The 22,958-nt window shown below is 34.0% G+C and overlaps 1 protein-coding gene across 1 annotated transcript; it reads left to right on the forward strand.

The window, feature by feature from the left end:
- The first annotated feature begins 6,159 nt into the window (after nt 1–6,159).
- On the forward strand, nt 6,160–22,429 carry LOC137402384 (synaptic vesicular amine transporter-like). The gene is made up of 12 exons (XM_068088885.1): nt 6,160–6,215; nt 6,788–6,922; nt 7,156–7,292; nt 11,405–11,600; nt 12,772–12,914; nt 13,491–13,583; nt 13,677–13,685; nt 14,706–14,894; nt 15,206–15,301; nt 20,131–20,261; nt 21,124–21,303; nt 22,367–22,429. Exons 1-12 carry the CDS (start codon nt 6,160–6,162, stop codon nt 22,427–22,429), a joined length of 1,428 nt encoding a protein of 475 aa, XP_067944986.1.
- The last annotated feature ends 529 nt before the right edge of the window (nt 22,430–22,958 follow it).

The following is a 22,958-nucleotide window of genomic DNA, read 5'->3' on the forward strand; positions in this document are numbered from 1 at the left end:
TAGCTAAAGCTTATAACAACACTTTTCTAACATCTATGCAGGTTGTAGCTTTAACGCTCTAAGGCAATCATTGTGTGAAGTAGAGATTTGAAGCAAATCTTGATGTTAGAAAATGCCTTAATATGCACATATTGTTGTGGAAAGTGATCCACCGAGAGCTGAACCGATCTTTGCGCTAAGCCGAGCAGGGCTGTGCTCAGCCAGGAAAAATAACGAGATGAAGAGAGTTCAGCCGAGCAGACTAAAGGTGAGCAGACTAAAGCCAAACCTAGCCAACCTCATTATATATATATATTTATATATATATATATATATATATATATATATATATATATATATATATATATATATATATACGCAAATATAAGACATATATAAGACACAAATACTAAAAGTTTACTTTTTTCGCAATAATTTTTCAAATATTTCATACTCCACTAATAATCTTTTAGGTTTTTAGTGTAGAGTTCTCTTTTTTATATGCTTGTGCACTTGCTTTTAGTTAATATATATATAAATATATATACATGTATATATATCTACTATATAAACGGCAATCGTTGTCTGCCTGCGTGTTTGATTGATTGTCCGCCTTATAGAGTACCGTACTCTTCCGACTATTAGCCGTTACTAAGTATCTAGGGCGCATTAACGAGAATCTCCGGTTATTGCGCCTCATAACCTATTCATCGTTTGCCGTTTTCACCCGAAAATGACGTAATAATGACAACTCTACGGCTTTCTTTTAGCTACATGACACACGATGCTTTTTTGTCCTCGACGTATTAGGGCTAATTAGTTTTCGGCAAAACGATATCGACAATAGACTCTCTCGATATTAGAATTTGGCGACTAAATTTTATTAATTCTATGAAACACGATGCCGTTTTTGTGAACCTCTATTTCTGGATCTTCTTAAGGTTCAACTGCTAAATCGCTGTTAAGGTCACTACTTTTCACGCGGACAATAATGTATTATCTCGAGTAGGAGTAACATCTATATTCTCTCACCTTCGATCAGACAAAGACACTACAATAATTTACTTTTACATAACATATCGTTGTAGCAGTATCGTCGTATTCAGAAGTTTGGTGGATATCTGTTGGTGGAAAAGTAACTTTTTTATACACACTTATGCAAGAATTGTTATTATTAATTCAACATATTCACGAATGTTATTTTGTTTTCTCAGTTTGTATTAATTGTATCATTACCGAATCATCTCATATTGTAATCGTAGCAAAACAGACTCGATTTAGCTATTACTTGCTAATTATTTCACTGCTACATCTAAACCCTTTATAGTCGTTTTATTTTTAAAGATTACTTGACCTGCACAAAACCTTTTTTGTCATTATATGAAGTTTAAAAGTAGTTTGACAAAGTAAATTTGAAACCCTTCACAGTTGTTTTAGGTAAAATGGCAAATGTTGTTATATGTTAAATACAAATCAGTTTTCTGTTCAGTGTTTTTTTTATTACCCGGGCAACGCTGGGTTGTACAGCTAGATGTATTAGCTTACACACCTTTCCTGTTAAATCTAACCAGTTAGTTTTTCGTAATTATTTTCACATTTTACAACAAACATTTGTAAGATTGCTGTAAGATTTATCGTGTAAGATTGCAAGTATCAGTTATTCTCCACTATCTTATATTTACATACATTTACATATAGTAGGTATTAAAATTCTCTTATCTCCACTACTTAATAACGTTGGATTTGCCGCTGTTCGTGATAGTGGGTCATGTTCATTTCCTTCAGCAGCCGAGTTACTAATTTTTTTCCAGCTACGAGTAGGCCTACTGTAACTTACTATTACAGAACTTTCACGAGTACTCCGAGCGTTGTGATATGCTATTGTGAAAAGAGAGCAGCTGCTATCGACTTACTGTCACCCTGCATCAGCCATGACCAGCTATACGTCGCCTGCTCAAAAGTAGGCACACGCCGAAAACTGTTTCTTCATACGCCCGACAGAAAAACCAAAAATGTTGTCTATCAGCATGTGTTGCGTTGAACTAAGGGAGAGAGAAAGGGAGAGAGAGAGAGAGAGAGGGAGAGCGAGGAGGGGAGGGGGGAGAGAGAGGGGGGAGAGGGAGAGAAGGAGAGCGAGGAGGAGAGGGGGGAGGAGAGAGAGAGAGGGAGAGAAAGAGAAAGAGGGAGAGAGAAAGAGGGGAGGGAGGGAGAGAGAGAGAGGGGAGGGAGAGACAGAGAGGAGAGAGAGAGGGAGAGGGAGGGGGAGAGAAAGAGGGGAGAGAGAGGGGAGAGAGAGAGAGGGAGAGAGAGGGGAGAGACGGAAAGACGGAGAGAGGGAGAGAGGGAGAGGGGGAAGAGGGAGGGAGAGAGGGGAGAGACGGAGAGAGGGGAAAGAGGGAGAGAACGAGAGAGAGAGGGAGAGCGAGGAAGAGAGAGGGGGGAGAGAGAGAGGGAGGGAGAGAGAGAGAGAGAGAGAGAGAGAGGGGAAAGAGGGAGAGATGGAGATGTAACTGCATATTTCGAGTTGTTTTACAGTGTGAAAGACAACTCTCAATAAACCTTATGCTGCGCGTGAATCTATTCCTGTAGACGGGTAATGCAGCTAGTACATATATAAATCTCAATGTCTCAATCTCAAATTTAGAATGAGGTATCCGCTGCGAACTGCGTTTGAAGTCACAACCTCAAGTTCTGTAGACATCTATTCAGACTATAGCTAACCAGACTATTGCAATAAGTAAGGATCTGTAGTAGTCACTGCAGCCGGTACAGTATGAATTACATGAATTACACAGAAATACACACAGTGAACAAAAATAGCAAAGCTCACAGAAATATACCAACACCTTCATTTAAAGGTTAGAATGGTAAATGTTGATGTGAATATGTTTAATAAAAGTAAATTTTCTCTACATAAGCTTTTTATTACCTGTACAACGCTGGGCATCCAGCTGGTATATATATATAAAGGTGAGTTTATATTGCAAAACACATTGGTTTTTTCGCAATACCCAGCTTTGGAGGCATTGAGCTTATCCATTAGACTACACCTTTCAACTGAGCATAGTAATCAATACTGGTGAAGGTAATCATTACATCGGTTAAAAAACGCATAGTGACATTTTGTCACACGTAATAATCATCAGCTCGCCTCGCTAGGTGAATGCTCGATGTTGCACTCGATGTTTATAAACTGCTGTTTTATCACCCATGCAACGCCGGGCACTCAACTAGTTGCAAGTATACTTATTACTAGAGCTGCACAATGATCGCGTTAATTAAACGATTAACGCGGCCAATACAAATAAACGATTAACTGAGCTGGGCCAATTAATCTTCAATTAAAATGCAACGGAGGTGATTATCTTGATGTGGTTCCTTTCCTTTGTACTGTTTAGTACCATACGTTAGTAATACTAACATAGCAGGTTGCTACCATTTAATTTACTGACAAATAAATATCATGACAAGCAACACTTTCTTACCAATAAATTACAACCCCATTTATTTTGCACTCAACTATGAAAACACATTGAGTCGCTAACATTAAACTTGTTTATACAATGCACAAGCGCTGTGCCGATCTAGTTGTAAGCGGCCTCGTTGTTAGTTGTTTGAACATGTTTCTAAGTAATAGCAACAAAAGTGATTTCAGTATTATTTAATACGCATCTTACAGTTTATTTTTGTTTATTTTTAAAAACTTTTCAAGTAAATTATACATGTACTTTCATTTTTCAAAAAAGTCACAATCATATTTCAGCTTCAGAATATCTGTAATATAAGGTTGACACTTTATTGGAACATGAAAGCGGAAAATGTCTTCCACCCTAGGTAGCGCATTTCTGTAAGTTGTTGGAAGCGTAAACAATAAAGCTAAGTGCAGTATATGCCAGAAAGAATCTGCTTACCACCACAGCACATCATCATTAAGATATATTTTAACTAATTCTCATCCTACCCGCAGTAATCATCCCCAGCTGTCGCAGACAATAACTAATACTACTGATTACCGGCACTACCGTCCCCTGTGAGCAGCTATTCTCTAAAGCTGGCAATATTGTATGTAGGAAGAGGGCATCTCCTTATTCAGGCAATGTGAATAAATTGTGCTGTCTCAACTCTTGGCTGATTTGATTAAAGACTTTCATAGACAGTTTTCATACCCATAATAATTATTACATGGAAACTTATGTACATTGTGCATAACATGTACTACTGCTAACAATTGTCTAAAACATAATTAATCTATATGTAGCTGTATTATTTGTTTTTGAATATGCAGATTTTTGCTAGATTAATTCGAAGATTAATCGAAGATTAACTGGTTCAGACCAGTTATTAAGCGCGATCAATTTTTATAATCGTTTTGCAGCTCTACTTATTACACATGACAGTTTCTCATGTCGCACTAGATTGCCAGGGTACTACTAGGATATAATAGCTGCAAGTGGAAAGCGCAGAAATTTTTAGATAATATATAGCAATTTTCCAGGATCATTTTTTAATAGGAGCTAAGTGTACATGTTATTTGTTTGGCGGTATTTTGTTATTTGATTTGATCACTTCACAATTTTATAAAATTAAAAAGAAGATAAATCCTGAAACTTAAATGATAATAAGCTTATTCTCATGCTTGAAGTTGCCTGGTTTTTAGCTGTTTTAGATTTTTATTGACTTATCAGCAAATCAAAATTTGTACCTTTTTCTTCTGTATGTTTTTGAGGGTTTATTACGAGACAATGTTTTTAGATTTTTAGTACTCTGGCAATCTGGTGTGCCATGAGAGTTTGTAGTGTGCAATAACTATCTGCGAAAATTATTTCTCTATGCAATAAGATGGTAAAGTGGCACAGTTAGTATGCAGTGTGCATGTCTACTAAGTGAACTAACAAAGATCAAATCCCATGTGATGAATTGTTTTTTTCCTAACCACCAAGTGCAGCTTCAAAAAACACGGATGAATGGATGGACAAAAATCTTATTATAGTAAAGATCTGCTTTTTCTTTTATTCCTGTTTTTGTTGTTATTTTTTAATGAATCTAAAAATGAATTTTTGTTGTTGTTGTTAACAGTTTTGTTTAAAAGTATTGCTTCAGTTTTCTGGGATGGTGTCAAAACTTGCTATATGTAATAAAAAACCTACAATAAATTACGCCTTTTAAACGTTCCGCTACTAGGATGGCCAAATGAATGACTGTAACTCATCAAAAATTGAGTTGGATGTAAAAATTTCTTGGCAGCTAATTATTACTAATAAATCACTATTACCCTTACCACATGGTAAAACAATTTAAGCTTTGATAGTGCTATACTGTATATAAAATCAAACCATAATATTCTGTGATGATCATAATTACAGGATCACCAAACAAACCTTTTGTGTTCTTGGTCATTTGTGGCATAAACTCGTTTGCTTTACTATTTCGGACCATACATAGTATAAATATTTAAAAAGAAAGTTTTGCAGACCTTCCAGCTGCCACCAAAAGTATCGTAAAATAATGCATTACTTTTATTTTGAACCCATTTTACCCTCTCTTATCATTAACAATAATTGCTGACCAACAAAATATTTAGGCGCTACAAATACTCCAAAGGCCATTATTTTACCTGCCTTTTAAAAACTTTGTGCCATTGCATACACCAATCCTTTGGTGGTGTGAATTCATCAGGTTTTGCTGATAAAACATGAAGTGTAACTAGATATTCGCAATTATTTGGTAATGCCAGAATGCAGTTGATTTGCACAGGAGTTAGAGTGTTGGGCTACTATGCCGAATTTCATGACCTTGAGGCATGTAAAAAAAGTCTTTTACATCAACTAACTATAGCTTTGGGCAGAGAGATAGATGGGAGGACATCATCCGTCTTATACTAAATATTAGACCCTAACAGTCTAGTTTGCTGTTGGAGATCATCATGTGTAATAACTATATGTACCTGGAAAATTATTGAGAAAATCTAAAAGCAGTTGATTAGTGCAATTGTTTGAGTGAATCTACATACAAGGACACTATAAGTATGTAACTACATGTATAAGCGAAGGCTTGTTAGCAAGAACTTGTTATTAAGTACTTTAAGGACTACCCACAAGCCAGTAAATAGGATTAAGTGTAACTTAATTGACTTGATGGTCCAGACTTGAAATATCAGTCTGCAGTTGGAGCTGTTTTGCTATGGAGGGTGAGGAAAGTGTCTCTGTTGCATATGAAGAGGCACTTTTGGATGGAAGGTTTGTTATAGAACCAATCATTTTTAAGAGTACACATGTTGGTTTTCATTTACTTTATATTTAGTATTCTATCATGTTTAAATGTTATTACTTTTCTATTAGTTGGTTAAAGATAAAGTTACTATTTACATTTTATTAAGCATAAGAAGTCAATAAACCTGAAACTTTAATTTTGGTTTTCCACACAGATTGAATAAGAACGTCTTTCTGAATTGCAAGTTGAAATGTCATAAAAGTTTATAAAATACAACTGCCAGTGGTAGTTGATACGTGTATTACATGTTTATCTTTCCATGGACTGTCATCTGGTTTTGAGCTGACAAAGTAAATCAAGCAACATGTAGTTTTTAGGAAGTAGGTATGTTCAGTAGAGAGAGCTTCTATAAAATGTGAAGTTGTGTACCTATGAGTTTCATAACTTTGGTAACAACTGCCGGTAAAGACTATTTCCATGACAATTGTGAAGATTGAATAGTCGGTCTGTAAGGCATTACCAAGTTCTCTGGAAGTGTATTTGCCCGTAGTTATTTTACCTATTAATAAAATGATCTAAGTTTACCCTTTGAATGTAGGTCAGGTACTTTTACCGGCTATCAGATAACCATGAAGACAGATACAACCTGCATCATGGGTCAGATTGTCGGCAACTATGCTAGCAACATCAGCTCTAAGCTGTTGAGGGAATCTGGGCATTCTGTTCGAGCAAAGTAACATGTCAAACAAGGAGCCTGACTAGACTTTTCAGAAAGTGTGCTGTAGTCACATTCATAGACGGAGATAGATAAACATATCATCAGTGTATGAGATGTAGAAAAAACAAACTCAATAGAAATATTGAACAACGTCAAATATAAACATTACCGTTCCACTTAATGTCTCACATAAACTTTGCAGTGAGTAGTAAGTTGCCGAAACTATATTCTTTCACAAAAAATTGTAGACCAGATGATGATGCTGGTGTAGAAACCAACAACACTAGAGCGGAAAAAAGGTGGATATGCAAGCCGCATCCAAATTTCACAGTTCTGATTGTGTTTCTTGCTGTGATGATAGACTGCATGCTCATGACAGTTGTGGGTGAGTCATTCTTACTTGTATCAAGTAATATTTAATATGTAGTAATGTGAACCTACGTACAAAATTGGGAATGCGACTTTTTGAGAAATTTGGGCTAATATCCTAAAAATGTATAAATTTAGATATCAAGTAAAAATTCTTGAGAGCTTTAGATTTGATTGAAAGCACATGCTTGCTGACATGTTGATCTAGAATATTCTTAAAAAAGATTTGAGCACGATAAAAAATGGTTTGCTTTGAGAAGTAGATTATGTTGTAAAGGTGAATCTGTTGAAAGGGTAATTTGAGGCCTTTATAAAAAATTGCTAAACAATGACAATAGTAGTTTCCGAATTTTCAACACAAACCTGTCATTACTTATGTAACAACTTAACTATTCATTGAGGTGTTGTGAAAATTAGCAAATACAGACTACGATGCTTATACGAGATTGCACATCTAACAAAATTCTAGCAGCGCACTGATATTAAAATCAGCTTATAAACAGTGATAGGTAATGTAGTGGCCTGCCACTCGCAATTAGCCTGGCACATGGCCAATGGCTACTTTGAGTAAGCTAGTACTGTTTTGCTAAGCTTACTAATAAGAGCAGTGAGAGCAAGCATAATATGATGTTGTGCCTTAATGTAGCGCGGTATGCACATTTTTACCCACATAGTGACGTACATCGCTCAATGAATCCATCAACCTCGTTTTGCTCAATGGTTTTGTGAATCGTCTAGAGAGCAGGGGATTCCGAGATCAAATCTTCTGCGATGCAAATTCTTAATGCCAAGTTTTTAATAGCTTTAGCTCAAAACACAAAATCACACACAAACTTTGAGATATACGTGTATATATATCTCAAAATTTGTGTGTGACTCAGTGTTTCGAGCTAAAGCTATTAAAAACACTGTTTATATATATATATATATATATATATATATATATATATATATATACTAGCTGCATTACCCGTCTACAGGAGCAGATTCACGGGCAGCATAAGGTTTATTGAGAGTTGGCTTTCATACCGTAAAACAACTCCAAATATGCAGTTACATCTCCCTCTCTCCCCTCTCTCCCTCTTTCCCCTCTCGCCGCCTCTCCCCTCTCTCTCTCCTCTCCCTCTCTCCCCTCTCCCCTCTCTCCTCTCTCTCTCCTTCTCTCCCTCCCTCTTCTCCTTTTTTCTCTCTCTCCTCCTCGCTCTCCCTCTCTCTCTCCTTCTCTCCCTCTTTCCCCTCTCTCCGCCTCTCCCCTCTGTCTCCCTCCCTCCCTCTCTCTCTCCCTCCCTCCCTCCCTCTCTCTCTCTCTCCCTCTCTCTTTTTTTCCCTCTCTCTCCTTCTCCCCTTCTCCCCTTCTCTCCCTCTTTCCCCTCTTTCCCCTCTTTCCCCTCTCTCTCCCTCCCTCTTCCCCCTCTCCCCCCTTTCCTCCTCGCTCTCCCTCTCTCTCTCCCCTTCTCTCCTCCTCTCTCTCCCTCTTCCCCCTTTCTCTCTCTCCTTCTTTCTCTCCCTCTCTCTCTCTCCCCCCTCTCCTCCTCGCTCTCCCTCTCTCTCCGCCTCTCCCCTCTCTCTCCCTCCCTCTTCCCCCTCTCCCTCCCTCCCTCCTCCCCCTCTCCCCCTCTCCCTCCTCCCCCTCTCCCCCTCTCCCTCTCTCTCCTCCCTCTCCTCCTCGCTCTCTCTCTCTCTCTCTCTCTCTCTCTCTCCCTCCCTCCCTCTCTCTCTCCCTCTCCCTCTCCCTCTCCCTCTCCCTCTCCCTCTCCCTCTTCCTCTTCCTCTTCCTCTTCCTCTCCCTCTCCCTCTCCCTCTCTCCTTTAGTTCAACGCAACACATGCGGATAGACAACATTTTTGGTTTTTTTGTCGGGCGTATGAAGAAACAGTTTTCGGCGTGCGCCTACTTTTGAGCAGGCGACGCATAGCTGGTCATGGCTGATGCAGGGTGACAGTAAGTCGATAGCAGCTGCTCTCTTTCTTTTCACAATAGCGCATCGCAACCCTCGGAGTACTCGTGAAAGTTCTGTAATAGTAAGTTACAGTAGGCCTACTCGTAGCTGGAAAAAAATTAGTAACTCGGTTGCTGAAGGAAATAAACATGACCCACTATCGCGAACAGTGGCAAATCCAACGTTATTATGTAGTGGAGATGTGGCAATTCATAGACAATACAACGTCATATAAGAAACACTTACCTTTTTGATGTGGAAATTTAGTAGGTGAGAAACGCGTTTTTCCAGTGGCTCCAAGAAACAAACGTTTACGTGACCTTCTCGGTACACGTTGGCAGTAAATATTAATTGCATGTAAATAACTACTCGTTAATTTATTTTATTTAATGATTAGTACATTTGTATAGCTGTATAGACACCTTTGTATAGGCCGCAGAACTCCGGAAAGGTGTTTTTTAACACGGCAGAAAATTTGCGGTTTAAAAAGCGTGCTAACCGGGGATTTCAGTTAATGCGCTCGAGCGGTGAAAGAAAAACAACAGAATCGCTACACCTTTATATAAGCCGCTTGGCTCAAATCGTCAGAGAAAAGTAGCGGCTAATAGTCCATATTACGAAATTACAATAATTAGTACTCATATTAATTCGGTTGCCTTCGTTCGACCGAATGGAAAAAGAAAGACCGCTCTATAATTTATTTACCGTTACTACACATATTAATTCAGTTTGCTTCGTACGACCGAAATTCGTACGACGATAAAATAAAAGACCGCTCTATAAAGCGGACAGACAGATAGACAGATAGATAGACAGATAGATAGACAGACAGACAACGATTGCCGTTTATATAGTAGATATATATATATATATATATATATGTATATATATGTATATGTATATGTGTATATGTATATGTGTATATATATGTATATTTGTATATATATAGTTTAAAATTTGAAGGATAATTACGATAAACATTGTAATAATGTAATGCTAGATAATATATTTAATATTTTAGTAGTATATATTAAATTAGTATTACCAATTAGTATTAGCCCAGTATATATATATATATATATATATATATATATATATTGTTTCCTCACCACGGATACCCCGTATGGGTGGTAAATTCTGCTCTAACTCGGGTCTCCTACCAGAGACCTGGGAGTGTGACCACTCGCCTCAAGATCTTAGCCGTTCCCAATAGCGCACTTTTCTGCAACTCACCTGAGTTGATTGCTGTTGGTATTTGGGCAAGCCACATTTATTATATATATATATATATATATTGCAAGCAATTATTTTAGGTATATGATCCGGAAAGGTTAGCAACATTTGTTGCTAAAATTGCATAAAAAATGCATCAAGAAAATCTCAATTTAAATTATTCACTTTATTTCAACTAATCAAAATTGCTGACTTTCTTTGAAAATTATTTGACCATTCTTAAATCCAATTGTAAAATCCAAAGAGATTCTGGTACTTTTCATGGTTTTTGATAGTATAAAACAAACAGGTATGTTTAAAAAACGGTTTGCTTTTTCAAAACTCATAACTGACATTTAGCAAATAACCTTTCTAGATGAGCTTATGCAGTGTTTAACAACTACTGCACTGGTAGAGTAGCAGCTCCGAGTTCTCTCGTACTTAAATTAAATTTCTCTATTCTGAATTAGCTAAAAATTCAATATAAATGTACCTACGCAAACAATTACCGTATCAATAATGAGCTGTCTGGGATATCTATGTACACGAGATGTTCATTACGATTCATAACATAAAGAGGATTCATAGCATCAAGAGGATTAATTATTTTATCATAAAATTAATATTTTGCATAATAAAAAAACAGCACTTCTTTCAAGTTTTTAAAACAATTGCGATAAAAAAATAAACAATTAATTATGTCATTAGTTGAAATATTAAAGCAACAAACTTTCTTCTTTGTCGTTTCATGCAATCTTAGAAAATTCAATCACACGGCTTTAGTTATTTTTCTTTGTCAAAGCACTTTAATTTTTGACACTTAGATTGTTTCACATGCTTAATTTTGACTTTAGACCTAGTTTCTATGTACTGCGTAAGCGCTTGTAAAATCTCATACAACCTTTAAGCTGATGCAAAACCTGCATATATAATCCAACAGAAAAGAGCTAGTTGTTTTGTAGATCCTATTCTACCAGAAATGATACTAGATATGGACTTGCATCCAAACAAACTGATCAGCGACAGATTCCTCACCCTTCCCACCCATCAAAACAATCACACTATTAAAGAGGACTTAGCAAGGAAATATTCTCTCAAAGTTTCACTGCTCGTCAGCTTAAAGCCAGGACTTGAGATGTTTTTCAATGTGGCTGTCGGTGTTCTGGTAGACAGGTAGAAGTATAGAACTGCTAACAGGTAATAATTTTGAGAATAAGATGAGTGGCAGAACAATGAATTTAATATTAGCCAAAAATAGTTTAAAATTTGAAGGATAATTACGATAAACAACGTAATAATGTAATGCTAGATAATAAATTTAATATTTTAGTAGTATATATTAAATTAGTATTAACAATTAGTATTAGCCAATTATAGTTAAATACACTGAAGATATTTACTATAAAAAATAATGAAATAGTTAGATGCTAAATTATATATTTAATAAGTTTGGTTAATAATATATTAGTAAGTTTTTATTAGCCAAAGATCTTTTAAAATGCTGAGGAAAAAAAAAATGTAGCAATTGAGTGTTAAATAATATGTTACTTTGGAAATTTTAAATAAATATGTTTATTGAAGATAAGTTTTTAAAATCTTTCTGCAAACCATTTTAACTCTCAATGGCTATTTTACAGTTTCAACTATAAACACATAAGGTTACGAGGGAAACCATCAATATTCTGTTTTGGAGTCCCATAACGCATGGTACATAAAATTTTGATCATTTTAGCAGTGGTGCTTGCATTAGACATTTTTTATTGGTTTTTCTATCCCCCTATAGGAAATTTTTGCCTTAAACTCCTAGCAATGGAACAAACTAAAATCATTTGGTGAGGGTCCACTGTAATTGTGCTTCATCGCACGGTTACTATATCTGTTAAAACCAGGCAGCAAGTTTTCGATACATATTTTTAACTTTCAATTAAATACCTTTTTAGGTTTCTCATTTTGACATGTCGGCTTAGGAATTTTGTTTAGAGACTAAAAATAAATTTCAAGATTTAATTTTTGAGTCAACAATAGGAATAAAATTTTAATTTTTCAAATTTTAGAACTTTGGGACTAAAATATTTTTTTTTGTAGGGGTTATAAATTGCATAGCTAAAGTGTCTGTTTTCTAAATTTTTTAGAAAAATAAAATTTTTCTAAAATTTAAAAATTAGTGTATAGAGGTGAACACATTTTGTAGGAATCTGGAGTAGCTAGTTAAATATTAGAGTAAATAGACTGAAAGCTACTCTTAATTTGCTAAAATCGATTTGTAAGTCAATGTAGGTTGCACTTCTGTTTCTCTTCGAAGCTGAACACGAGAGCCCATAAAACTTTGAATTTTCTTTTTTAGGATTGGATATCGTTTACCGATGCTGATTGGTTGTTTGTTCAACCTATCTGCAACCTTGAGTTTTGCCTACCTACGTAACTACTACCTGCTAATTGTTGCCAGATCTTTTCAAGCAGCTGGTTCCAGTCTCTCAGTTATAGGAGGTAGAGTTTCTTTATGCAGCATTTTTATAAGCTGATTTTGAGAGATGCTCAACTTTGTGCTATTACATACAGTGTATACTAATCCTTTGGTACCGAGGATCATCGGGTTTGCTTATAAAGCACAGAGTATAACTATATATTCACAATTATTTGGTAATGCTAGAATACAGTCAATTTGAAAAGGTGTTAAAATGTTGTGCTACATGTACTATGCCAAATGTAATGATCTTGAAGCCCGTAAAAGCAGTTTTTTACCCTAACCTTTAACCATGGCTTCGACAGAACAGACATATTAGAGAACATCAACCTTATGCTAAATACTAGCGCCCTGACAGTTTAGTTTGTTGTGAGAGATCTTCTACATAGTAACTATATACATATAACTATCGCAAAATGCAAGGAGGTGGTTAATCAGTGCAGTTTTTTGAGTGTCTGTATACCATGCTGAAAGTTGATAGATCAAATCCTGAATGATGCAATATTTTTTCCTAAACTCAATCTATTTTTATCTTTATCTTAACAACCTTGCAATTGCTTCTGATGTCTATTTTACAATTCACATCTCTAATCTTTTAGGTTTGACATTTCTTGCTGCCACATTTAAAGATGAAAAATCTAGAACTATTGCGAGCAGCAAAGCCTTTTGTGGCATCTCAGTAGGAGTCTCAGGTGAGTTACTAGTTTGTCTCAGTAGGAATCTCAGGTGAGTTAACAGTGTATCTCTGTAGAAGTCTCAGGTTAGTTACTAGTTTATCTTTGTAGGAGTCTCAGGTGAGTTACTCGTTTATCTCTGCAGGAGTCTCAAATGAGTTACTAGTTTATCTCTGCAGGAGTTTCAGGTGAGTTACTAGTTTATCTCTGTAGAAGTCTTAAGTGAGTTACTGGTGTATCTCTGAATTAGTCTCTGGTGAGTCCCTAGTTTATCTTTGGAGGAGTCTCAGGTGAGTTACTAGTGTATATCTGTAAGAGTCTCAGATGGGTTAACAGTGTATCTCTGTAGGAGTATTGTTTGAATTACAAGTTTATCTCTGTAGGAGTCTCAGGTTAGTTACTAGTGTATCTTAAATGTATTATTAATGTTATAAACATTCTTGTAATATAAAAAAATATCATGTTTATGTATTCAGATATTTTGTTCTCAATCCCACAGAAATTTCATCTTTAGCTTGATTACTATTAGTGTCTGTATCTATGTATATCTTTCAATTACCAAAATACAATTAGTGTGTTTGGAAGCCATTTTAGGTCAAATTTCATGCTTGTTCTATTACAACATTTTGAACTGCTTGTGTAAACTTAACATTATTTGTGAGATTAACGAAAATACTATTTTGTAAACAGATTTTGATTAGTTGAAGGGTTTAATAACTTGCAACGTCCCCACTTGTGGTAGTTTTGTAAAGGATGGGCATGACATTATTAACATGCATTAAAAGATTATCTAGGATAACATTGTTTTTTTTAGCCATTTCATTGTTACAGATTACTCTGCATAAAAAATAATATCATTTATTTAGGATAAACCAAATAACTGTGATTACATTAGATTTATGACATGACAAACTAAACAACATTGTATAAGGTAATAAGTCAAGTATAAGTTAGCAATAACAAGTTGAAACTGTTGAAAGCTATTTTCATGGGCATAAAACTTTGCTTTCGCTTTCGCAATTCACTTAATCATGAATAAGCTATTAAAAGTATATAAGCACACCAATGAGTTATCTTGATTATAAAACAATCTTTTGGAGAAGTATAGTGGTTAATTTGATTTTGCTTCACTATTTTCAGGTGGTTTTGCCATGGGAAGTATATTATACCAGATGTTTGGCAGAGAATCACCATTCTTAGTTCTTGGCCTGATTAACATCATATACAGCACCCTTGTAATACTGCTGGTTGTACCTCGTAAATACACCAAACCTGGACAAGGATCATTGAAGTCACTTTTGCTAGACAAGTTTATAGTCATCACTCTCCGTAAGTTTAGGTTGGGATTTTGTGTTTTAATAAAAGACCTGTTTTTACTTGATAACTGCTGCAAATTAATTTACTACATAGAATAAGCAAATATTGGTTCACGTAAGTCTATGTTTACTGAAATTGTTTGATGAAAAGAACAAAAAAGCCAAAAAAGAATTTAGAACCTTTATCTAATTCAGTTGTTGATATACAATATACATGTATATTATAAATTCCGATTATAACAAAGTGAAATCTGATAAACATTTCAAAGTTCAAAGTTTAGACTGATTAAGAAAGTTTATCAGGATGTTATTTCACTTTTTTAGTCATCAATTTTGTGGAGAACTTTACATTAGGAGTTTTTCTTGGCACTGGTCCTTCCTGGATGCTTTACACCCTTCATGGACAGCAGTGGAATATTGGTAAGTATTTAAGACTGTAACATAAAAAAGGCAACATCCTTAGTTAAAACACCAGCCTTATGCTGTGATTAGTACAAAATTATCATTCACAGCAAAGAATGATGTCACACATGTAGCAATAATATGAAATTCACCAAAGAGACTTTGAAGGAATCTGTAGAACAACTAAACCAAAAAGCTCTCACGTTTAGATTTCTGAGAGTATTCATTTCAATTTATCTATTATATTTTTCAATTTCAATTAACTTTATTTTATGAGAAATGTAACTCAAACCACTGTCTGACCTACGTACATAACATAATACATTGTATGAACTTTGTCCACAGGAAAGACGTTACACAGAGATGTAATAAATTGCAGTTCAACCAACAGATATAACAATACTGCCTAATACTTAGTGAAATACACTCAAAAAGAGTCAATCTGTGTATATATTTTTCAAAGTTTGCTTGTATGTGTATTTTTGTATCTGTCGTTGTGACTGTCCAGCTATAACTATAAAAATCTTGAAATTAAAATTTTGCATTTTGATGGATTTGAACTTACAGAGATTGCAAGTTTTGAATCCATCCTCTCTACCACTGAGCCACAGAAGGCGTATTGATGAAAGCTGTTGCCATACACCCAATAGCGTATGCACAGACTAATTCTTTTAGGATTGCGCTGAACCGTTATGATGACCCTATTAAGAATTATTTTAGACCTAAGTATATGCAACACGATGCTTCTTCGTCTTTTTTCTTTAAGGCAAATTTGTTCTGCCCCACAATATCAGCAATAATTTATCTCAAACTCAAAATTTGGCGATTTGTATACTGGTTATATACGTTGTTAAAAGACCTGCATTACTCATCATGGCGAGTTCAGCATTATTCGTTCTGGTACAAACCAATCGCAAATGGACAAAGAATAAAATTTTAGTTCAAAGTTTTCAATTTTACTAAAATACATATCAAAGCTTCCTTCAAGTATGTGTTTAGTAAGCTAAATTTATTCAGGTTAGTTTCAGCGTTTATGTTACACGTTTATCAGAAACTTTTAGTTTCAGCGTTCAGTTTACACATTATTAGAAAATATACGTTGCTCGTCATGGCGAGTTCAGCGTTAATCATTATGGTAACGTTCCTTGAACTTCTAATTTTGGTTTTTCGTAAGGTTCAATATCTATATCGCGGTCAAGGCCAATTGTTTTTACGCGAACATATGTATTATTTCTGTAGAAAGAGCCTGTAGTGTTTGAAAAATTGCTCTTGTTAATGGCTAAATAAACTACCAAATAAAGCATAAAAAAGCTTAAGTAACTTTGACTATATGCATCTTATTTTATTTACCGATATTCATGGACTTGACCTCATCATCGATTGTCATGTTATTTTCTTTAGATAAAGTAATTCTATACTTGCACAGACGAGAGCTGTAAATTTTAATTCAAGATTATAAACCATAGTCATATTACCTGTATTTGTTGTTTATTATCGAGTTTATCACTCATTATTTTATATTATCACTTTTTGTTAACTGATGAGCAACAACTCAAACAGTCATTAGATTTACATAGTACTTACCTGAGTAATATGTTATTCTCATTGACCTGCCAATCACTGACCAGGCCTGATGGCTGGTTTTCTGCCAGTTGATGCTAACCTCTGTAATAAAACTCATGCCTTCATTGGTGATAAATAGGTTACAATAAAAACAATTTTTTGAACAGGAAAATTTTTCTAGCAGAATGGAAAATGAGTTGTAATAATCTCCTTTGTATAGAATAATTTTAAACTGTTTGATAATATAAAACTCATTTAGGTAAAAAGTTTTGAAAAACATCAGTTGTCAAGTAAATTATTTTGAAACTTTTTAATTCCACTCAGCGTGTAGAACTAGCGGTTAAGACACAAAACATACTGTTATGGAAGAATTTAAAGAGTGTAAAATTACATCAAAGTATTCTTGAAAATTCTCTAAAAATCAGCTTTTTACTGACTATAATTAAAGACACAGCCAGTTATTCTTAGGCTTTCTGCCATTTAAGTATATTTCAAGGCCAATAAATTGACATATTTATACTTCTTAAAGTTTGTGTGGGAATATGTGTGTAATTCCAGCTATAGCTAATAAAATCTTGGAATTAAAATTTCACAATTTGGTGGATTTGTATTCACGATGAATGCATCCACAAGTTTTCAATCCAAGCGCTCTACCACTGAGCTACACAGAGAATTTTAATCAATAATGATGTTATCATAACCTGTATACCATAAACACACATTAATTATTTTAGCATGCGCCCACGCGTCACAATACCTCTGTTAAAAAATATTTTTCGTAAGGTTCATTTACTATATTTGAGATAAAGTTAATTTTTCTCCCCCAGACCATTATGTTATCGTTTTAAAAGAGCATCAACATTCTCTCTCTGTTTGGTTAGACAAAGACATTACGATCTCATTTTCACATTCGTACCAGTATCGAGAAGTACCGGTATTGTTGTATTCAAACTTTTGATGGATAGCTTCTGGTGGGCAAGTAACCTTTTTTATACACACAGTTCTATGCAAGAATTGTTATTATTAATTCAACATGTTCAGGATTTTTATTGTTTTCTCAGTTCGTATTAATTTTATCATTACTGAATCATCTTTAATTGTAATTATAGCAAAACCGACTTAATTTAGCTATTACTTGCTAATTATTTCACATTTACATCTAAACCATATAATAATTGTTTTATTTTATTTTACTTATTTTGATCTGCACAATTTTTTTTTGTTATGATAGGAACTTTGAAAGTCACAGTTGTTTGACAAAGTTTGAAAACCTTTACAGTTGTTAGTATTTTCTCTTAAATTATTTCAACTACACAAAACAGTTTTCTCTTGATATGTAGTTTGAATGCTATAGAATGGCAAATGTTGTTGTATTTTAAACACAAATAAATTTCCCGACCAAAGACTATATTACTACCCCAGCAATGCCAGGTAGCACAGCTAGTTCATAGATACAGACTAAAATCTATACAAAGATGTTTTTAGAAAGTTACTAAGTTTTTCATTCACTGTAAACTTTACACAACTTTATTTTCTATGTCATCTACTAATTCTGAATGGATAAATATTGCAATGGAATTAATACATGCTATAAATGTGCTTGCATATTATAATATGTAGTATTGTTTTTCTTGGATACAGAAGAAGTGCTGAATAGTTCTACAATATATTTTTCTTCAATAGATTAGTAAAACATAGGAATATCATTTCATTCACAAGCATAAGAATATCATGTTACTCACACCTTTGCTGTATTACTCATATTGCATTTACAATTTCATTATCTCATTATCTGATTTAACTAATGCATAACAGTCTTTTAAATTCACCATAATTACAGAAGCATAAACGATTCATTTAACACGTTTGCCTTTAGTGATTTGCAACTATTAAGAAGAACATTAAGAAGTAATAATAAATATTTTAGTTATGTTGTTTATTTCAGCCAATATTTTGTTAATCTAAAAAGCTGATTTATTTTACAAGCTAAGCTTGCTATTTATAATGACACCATTTCAGCACTAAAACTTCACTTTTACCTCTAAAGTGTCTGAAACCTTTTTTCCTTGTTAAACCAGGTCATTTTGGCACCAATTAGCAAACAGTCAAATGGGGCTTAACAAGGTTTTTAAAGGATTCTTTCAAAAAATTCCAACTAATTTTTGTTTCCGACAAAACGAGTCTTTAGAATTACATAAATTTTACATTCAAGCAAATACAAAGCCTTGTTTTAAAATATCAAAGCTTCAATGAACCGGCATGTTTTTAGTTTATTAAAAAAACCTAAAAGAACTACAGTTGGTCGTATTTAATAAAGTCCTTAGAACTCTCAAATTGACTACATTTTGCATTATTTTGGTCTTAGCTAAAGTTCACTAATTTGTAGAAGAGTTTCTAGCAATAGAATATTTTAAAATTTCATCAAACTTTTATTTTTCAGCAATGCTTGCAAAAAGTTATTTTTTTATATAACGCTGTATTATCCCCAAAGATAACCAAAATGTTCCTTTTAAACTTTTTCAAAAGCAAAGGAAGGCTCAAGATTGTGGGTAGATTTGCTATTGTTGGCTGTGATATTATTTTTATGCTCATCCAATGGTTTAATGCATGAAAAGATTATTCTCAAAAAACAAATTTTTCTTGCATTAGGTTCACTTACTAAAATCTATACAAGAACCTAGTGATCTTAAAATACTAAATAAAAGAGTTCAAGTACCTCATTTTAGAATGATGACAAAGTGGTCCCAAATTATTTTGTGTAAGAGATCAGCTGCAATGGCACCGGGCTTCTGTGTGCTGTCAAAAGCTCAGTCACCTACACACTGTGAAAGTTTGTGAATCTGTCCATAACTTCAAAGTGATGCAAAACTCGAAATTTTTACTTTGATTGTCAAAACTGCAAACTAATAATAAACAATTGACTTGCTTAAATTTTTCAAAGGATTTGTGGGAAGTGTGCTTTGAAGAAATCCCCAAGTTATAATTCCCAATAATGAAGGAAACTCAAAATAATTTTATAGCTTCAAGTAGAATTAAAGAAATAAGCTTTTCAGGCTTCCAATTTTATTGTGTAATTTTTCATTGCCAAAAGTTTCCAACATCAGCATAAACTTTGCATAATTGTATCTCAAATCAGTCAATGAGGTTTTTAATGTTCATTTTCAAAGTCGTGTTTCTAAAGTTAGTCAACCATCTTAGTTTAATGAAGTTTATTTTAGCTAATGAAAAGTTTAAAATGCTAGTGTAGCATTGTGATACTTACCTAATGTGACAATCTGTTGCAGGTGTGATTCTCGCTGTTGCCTCCGTAATAAATGTTGGAGTTCAATGGCTGACAGGACGGTACACTCGCCCATCTCGACATTGGCTCTTTCTTTTTCTTGGCATAGCTATCCTTGCTATTGGATCATTGCTGGTCAGTAAATTAGATTAAAATTGCGGGACCAAGTACTTTTGTTTATCTATAGTTCTAGACAATATCTAGAATTGTTTCACTTTCATTCTTAAGGTTTCTTGATGTTTAGTTTTAAAGCGCCTAACCATCTTAAAAGAATAAAAAGTATATAGGTGAGCACATATACAGCTTTTATTGAACTTGTCAAAGTGTTGTTTTGCTGTTTTATACCCACTTTTATTACGTTTATAATATTCTTATTTAATATTTACTGATTTTTATACAGCTAAAATGTTATAAGCTTTTCAAAACTTTTAACTAACCAACCGTCAAAACTAAAATTGAAGACTAAATTCATTCAACTTACCGAGTACCTTGCGGGCGGACTGATGTACTTTCACATTTCTAAGCACAAATTATTGAAAAGAGCAAACACCAAGTTAATCGCAGCAATAGATATGGTAAATTGCACTAATGTATATTATATATTCATGTATATGTAGGGTAAAAGAGAAAGAAACAGATAACTGCATACTTATTAGCTCCTCAAAGCAAGTTCACCAATATCAGTTATATTTACCGATTGCCTTTGCAAGTCTTCAAATATTCACACAGTTATTTGATCTAAACATCTTTCATGACCAGCAATCAAATATCAGATACATTAGCAGCCAATGCTGTTGGATGCTAATGTCATTTTTAGTTTGTCTTTCTGTGTTTGTGTTCCATGCAGTTTGAGCCCTGCAAATTTGCCAGAACCGCTGCATTTGTTATCTTCACATATTTTTCACTACTAGCTAAGCCACAATGTAGTTTTTTGATTGGAATTGCTTTTGCAGCAACATTCCAATAAAATGCATTTTGTGGTTTACTTATTTTGCAGTATCCATTTGCCACCATAGTCTGGGAAGTACTGGTTCCTGAATGCATAAGTAGAATTGGACATGGTATGCTAGTTGCCTGTGCCAACCCTATGCTAACCCACCTGGTTGATATTAGACATAACTCTCACTACGGGCTAGTAAATGGTCTCTACACGGCTACTTATAATCTCGGACAATTCGTAGGTAAATATTTTATTGTAAATTTATCCTTCAACATTTTACTTAGTTTTGGTTACAGTAAACTTACCAAAAACCTTAAATTAATGATTGAAGTTTTTAAATTGGTTAACTAAAAATACTGCAGTCAGTGACACAAATTATTATCTGTCGTCACGGTGTTCAAACAGCCTCACGATTACTCTCTTCTCAGTGATAACTTATCTAGCTTATATCCTTGAAGTAAATGTCCTACAGTTTTAACGAAAGCAGACAATACTAATACTTGGTACTAATGACAAGCTATCAATTTGAAATGGAAAATGACATATAATCATGTCATGAACTTTCTGATGTCTGAAAAACACATTTTGACAAAACTTCAAAATTGTGCCGCTATTGATGTTGCGTAGCTGTCCTATATATATATATATATATAAATATATACTATGCTATGCGCTATATGCTATGCTATGCGCTATATGCTATGCTATGCGCTATAGGCTGCGCTATGCTATGCTATATGCTGCGCTATGCTATATACTATATATTATATACTATATATTATATACTATATATTATATACTATATATTATATAATATATACTATATATTATATACTATATACTATATATTATATACTATATACTATATATTATATACTATATACTATATATTATATACTATATACTATATATTATATACTATATATTATATATTATATACTATATATTATATACTATATACTATATATTATATACTATATATTATATACTATATATTAAATACTATATACTATATACTATATATTATATAATATATACTATATATTATATACTATATACTATATACTAGTGCTGGGCACGAGTACTTCTTGGTCAACGGGTTTAGACCCGTCCCCTTCTGTTCGGGTTTTTCGAGTATCGGGTAGCTAGTAGTGCTAGGCTCGGGTATTTCTTTGCCTACGGGTTTTTCGGGTATCGGGTTTATTGATATGGATTTCATGTTTAAATTTTCTAAACAGATATATCTTCAAATTTACAAAGCAATTATATTTCTTTTCAATTTATTTATCATTTTTCACAGTTTTTATTGACTGACATTCGTACTCGCAGCGTTAACGGGTGGATTGTTAAACAGTCAAGATAGTCTGGGGCTACATGGCATTTTCATGTCAACAGGTGGCAGAAGATAGGGTCTATGGTAGCTTAATACTTAAGCATGTTCTATGTACCTCTGACTTTTTGTTGATGGTGCTCCAAATATCATAAAAAACTTGACATTATCGGCTTTTTCCCGTTAGTAAGGCTTGTTGGCTTAGTAAAACTTGGTTATAATGAATTATGTAATCCATAATAGCTAGCTGTGGTAATCAATTTAAACAGAGTTATTAAATTTTCACCGTTACTATCAACGCTGATAGCTGTTTCTATCAAGGCGATAGCAGAAACAGACTAAGGACCTATGTGTTATCGGTGATAGTAAACACGCGTCGCCGTATTAAAAATGGCATAGATTTGTTTACGAAGCCGATTTGGCTAAATGCGCAAATAAAATGTGATGTAAGTATTTCTTGTCACCTTTTAATGACAAGTAATCACTGCTTGACTACAATATTTCTAGTAGGCATAGTAAATAAGGTCTGATATATTTTATTCTATCTATTAAATTAAAGACT

The sequence above is a fragment of the Watersipora subatra genome, chromosome 8 (assembly GCF_963576615.1).
Source record: "Watersipora subatra chromosome 8, tzWatSuba1.1, whole genome shotgun sequence".
NCBI lineage: Eukaryota > Metazoa > Bryozoa > Gymnolaemata > Cheilostomatida > Watersiporidae > Watersipora > Watersipora subatra.

Coding starts and splice junctions, on each gene's coding strand:
- LOC137402384 (XM_068088885.1), top strand. CDS start 6,160: ATGGAGGGTGAGGAAAGTGTCTCTGTTGCATATGAAGAGGCACTTTTG. Junction 12,915..13,490: donor CAGTCTCTCAGTTATAGGAG/GTAGAGTTTCTT, acceptor CTAATCTTTTAG/GTTTGACATTTCTTGCTGCC. Junction 14,895..15,205: donor GTTTATAGTCATCACTCTCC/GTAAGTTTAGGT, acceptor TCACTTTTTTAG/TCATCAATTTTGTGGAGAAC.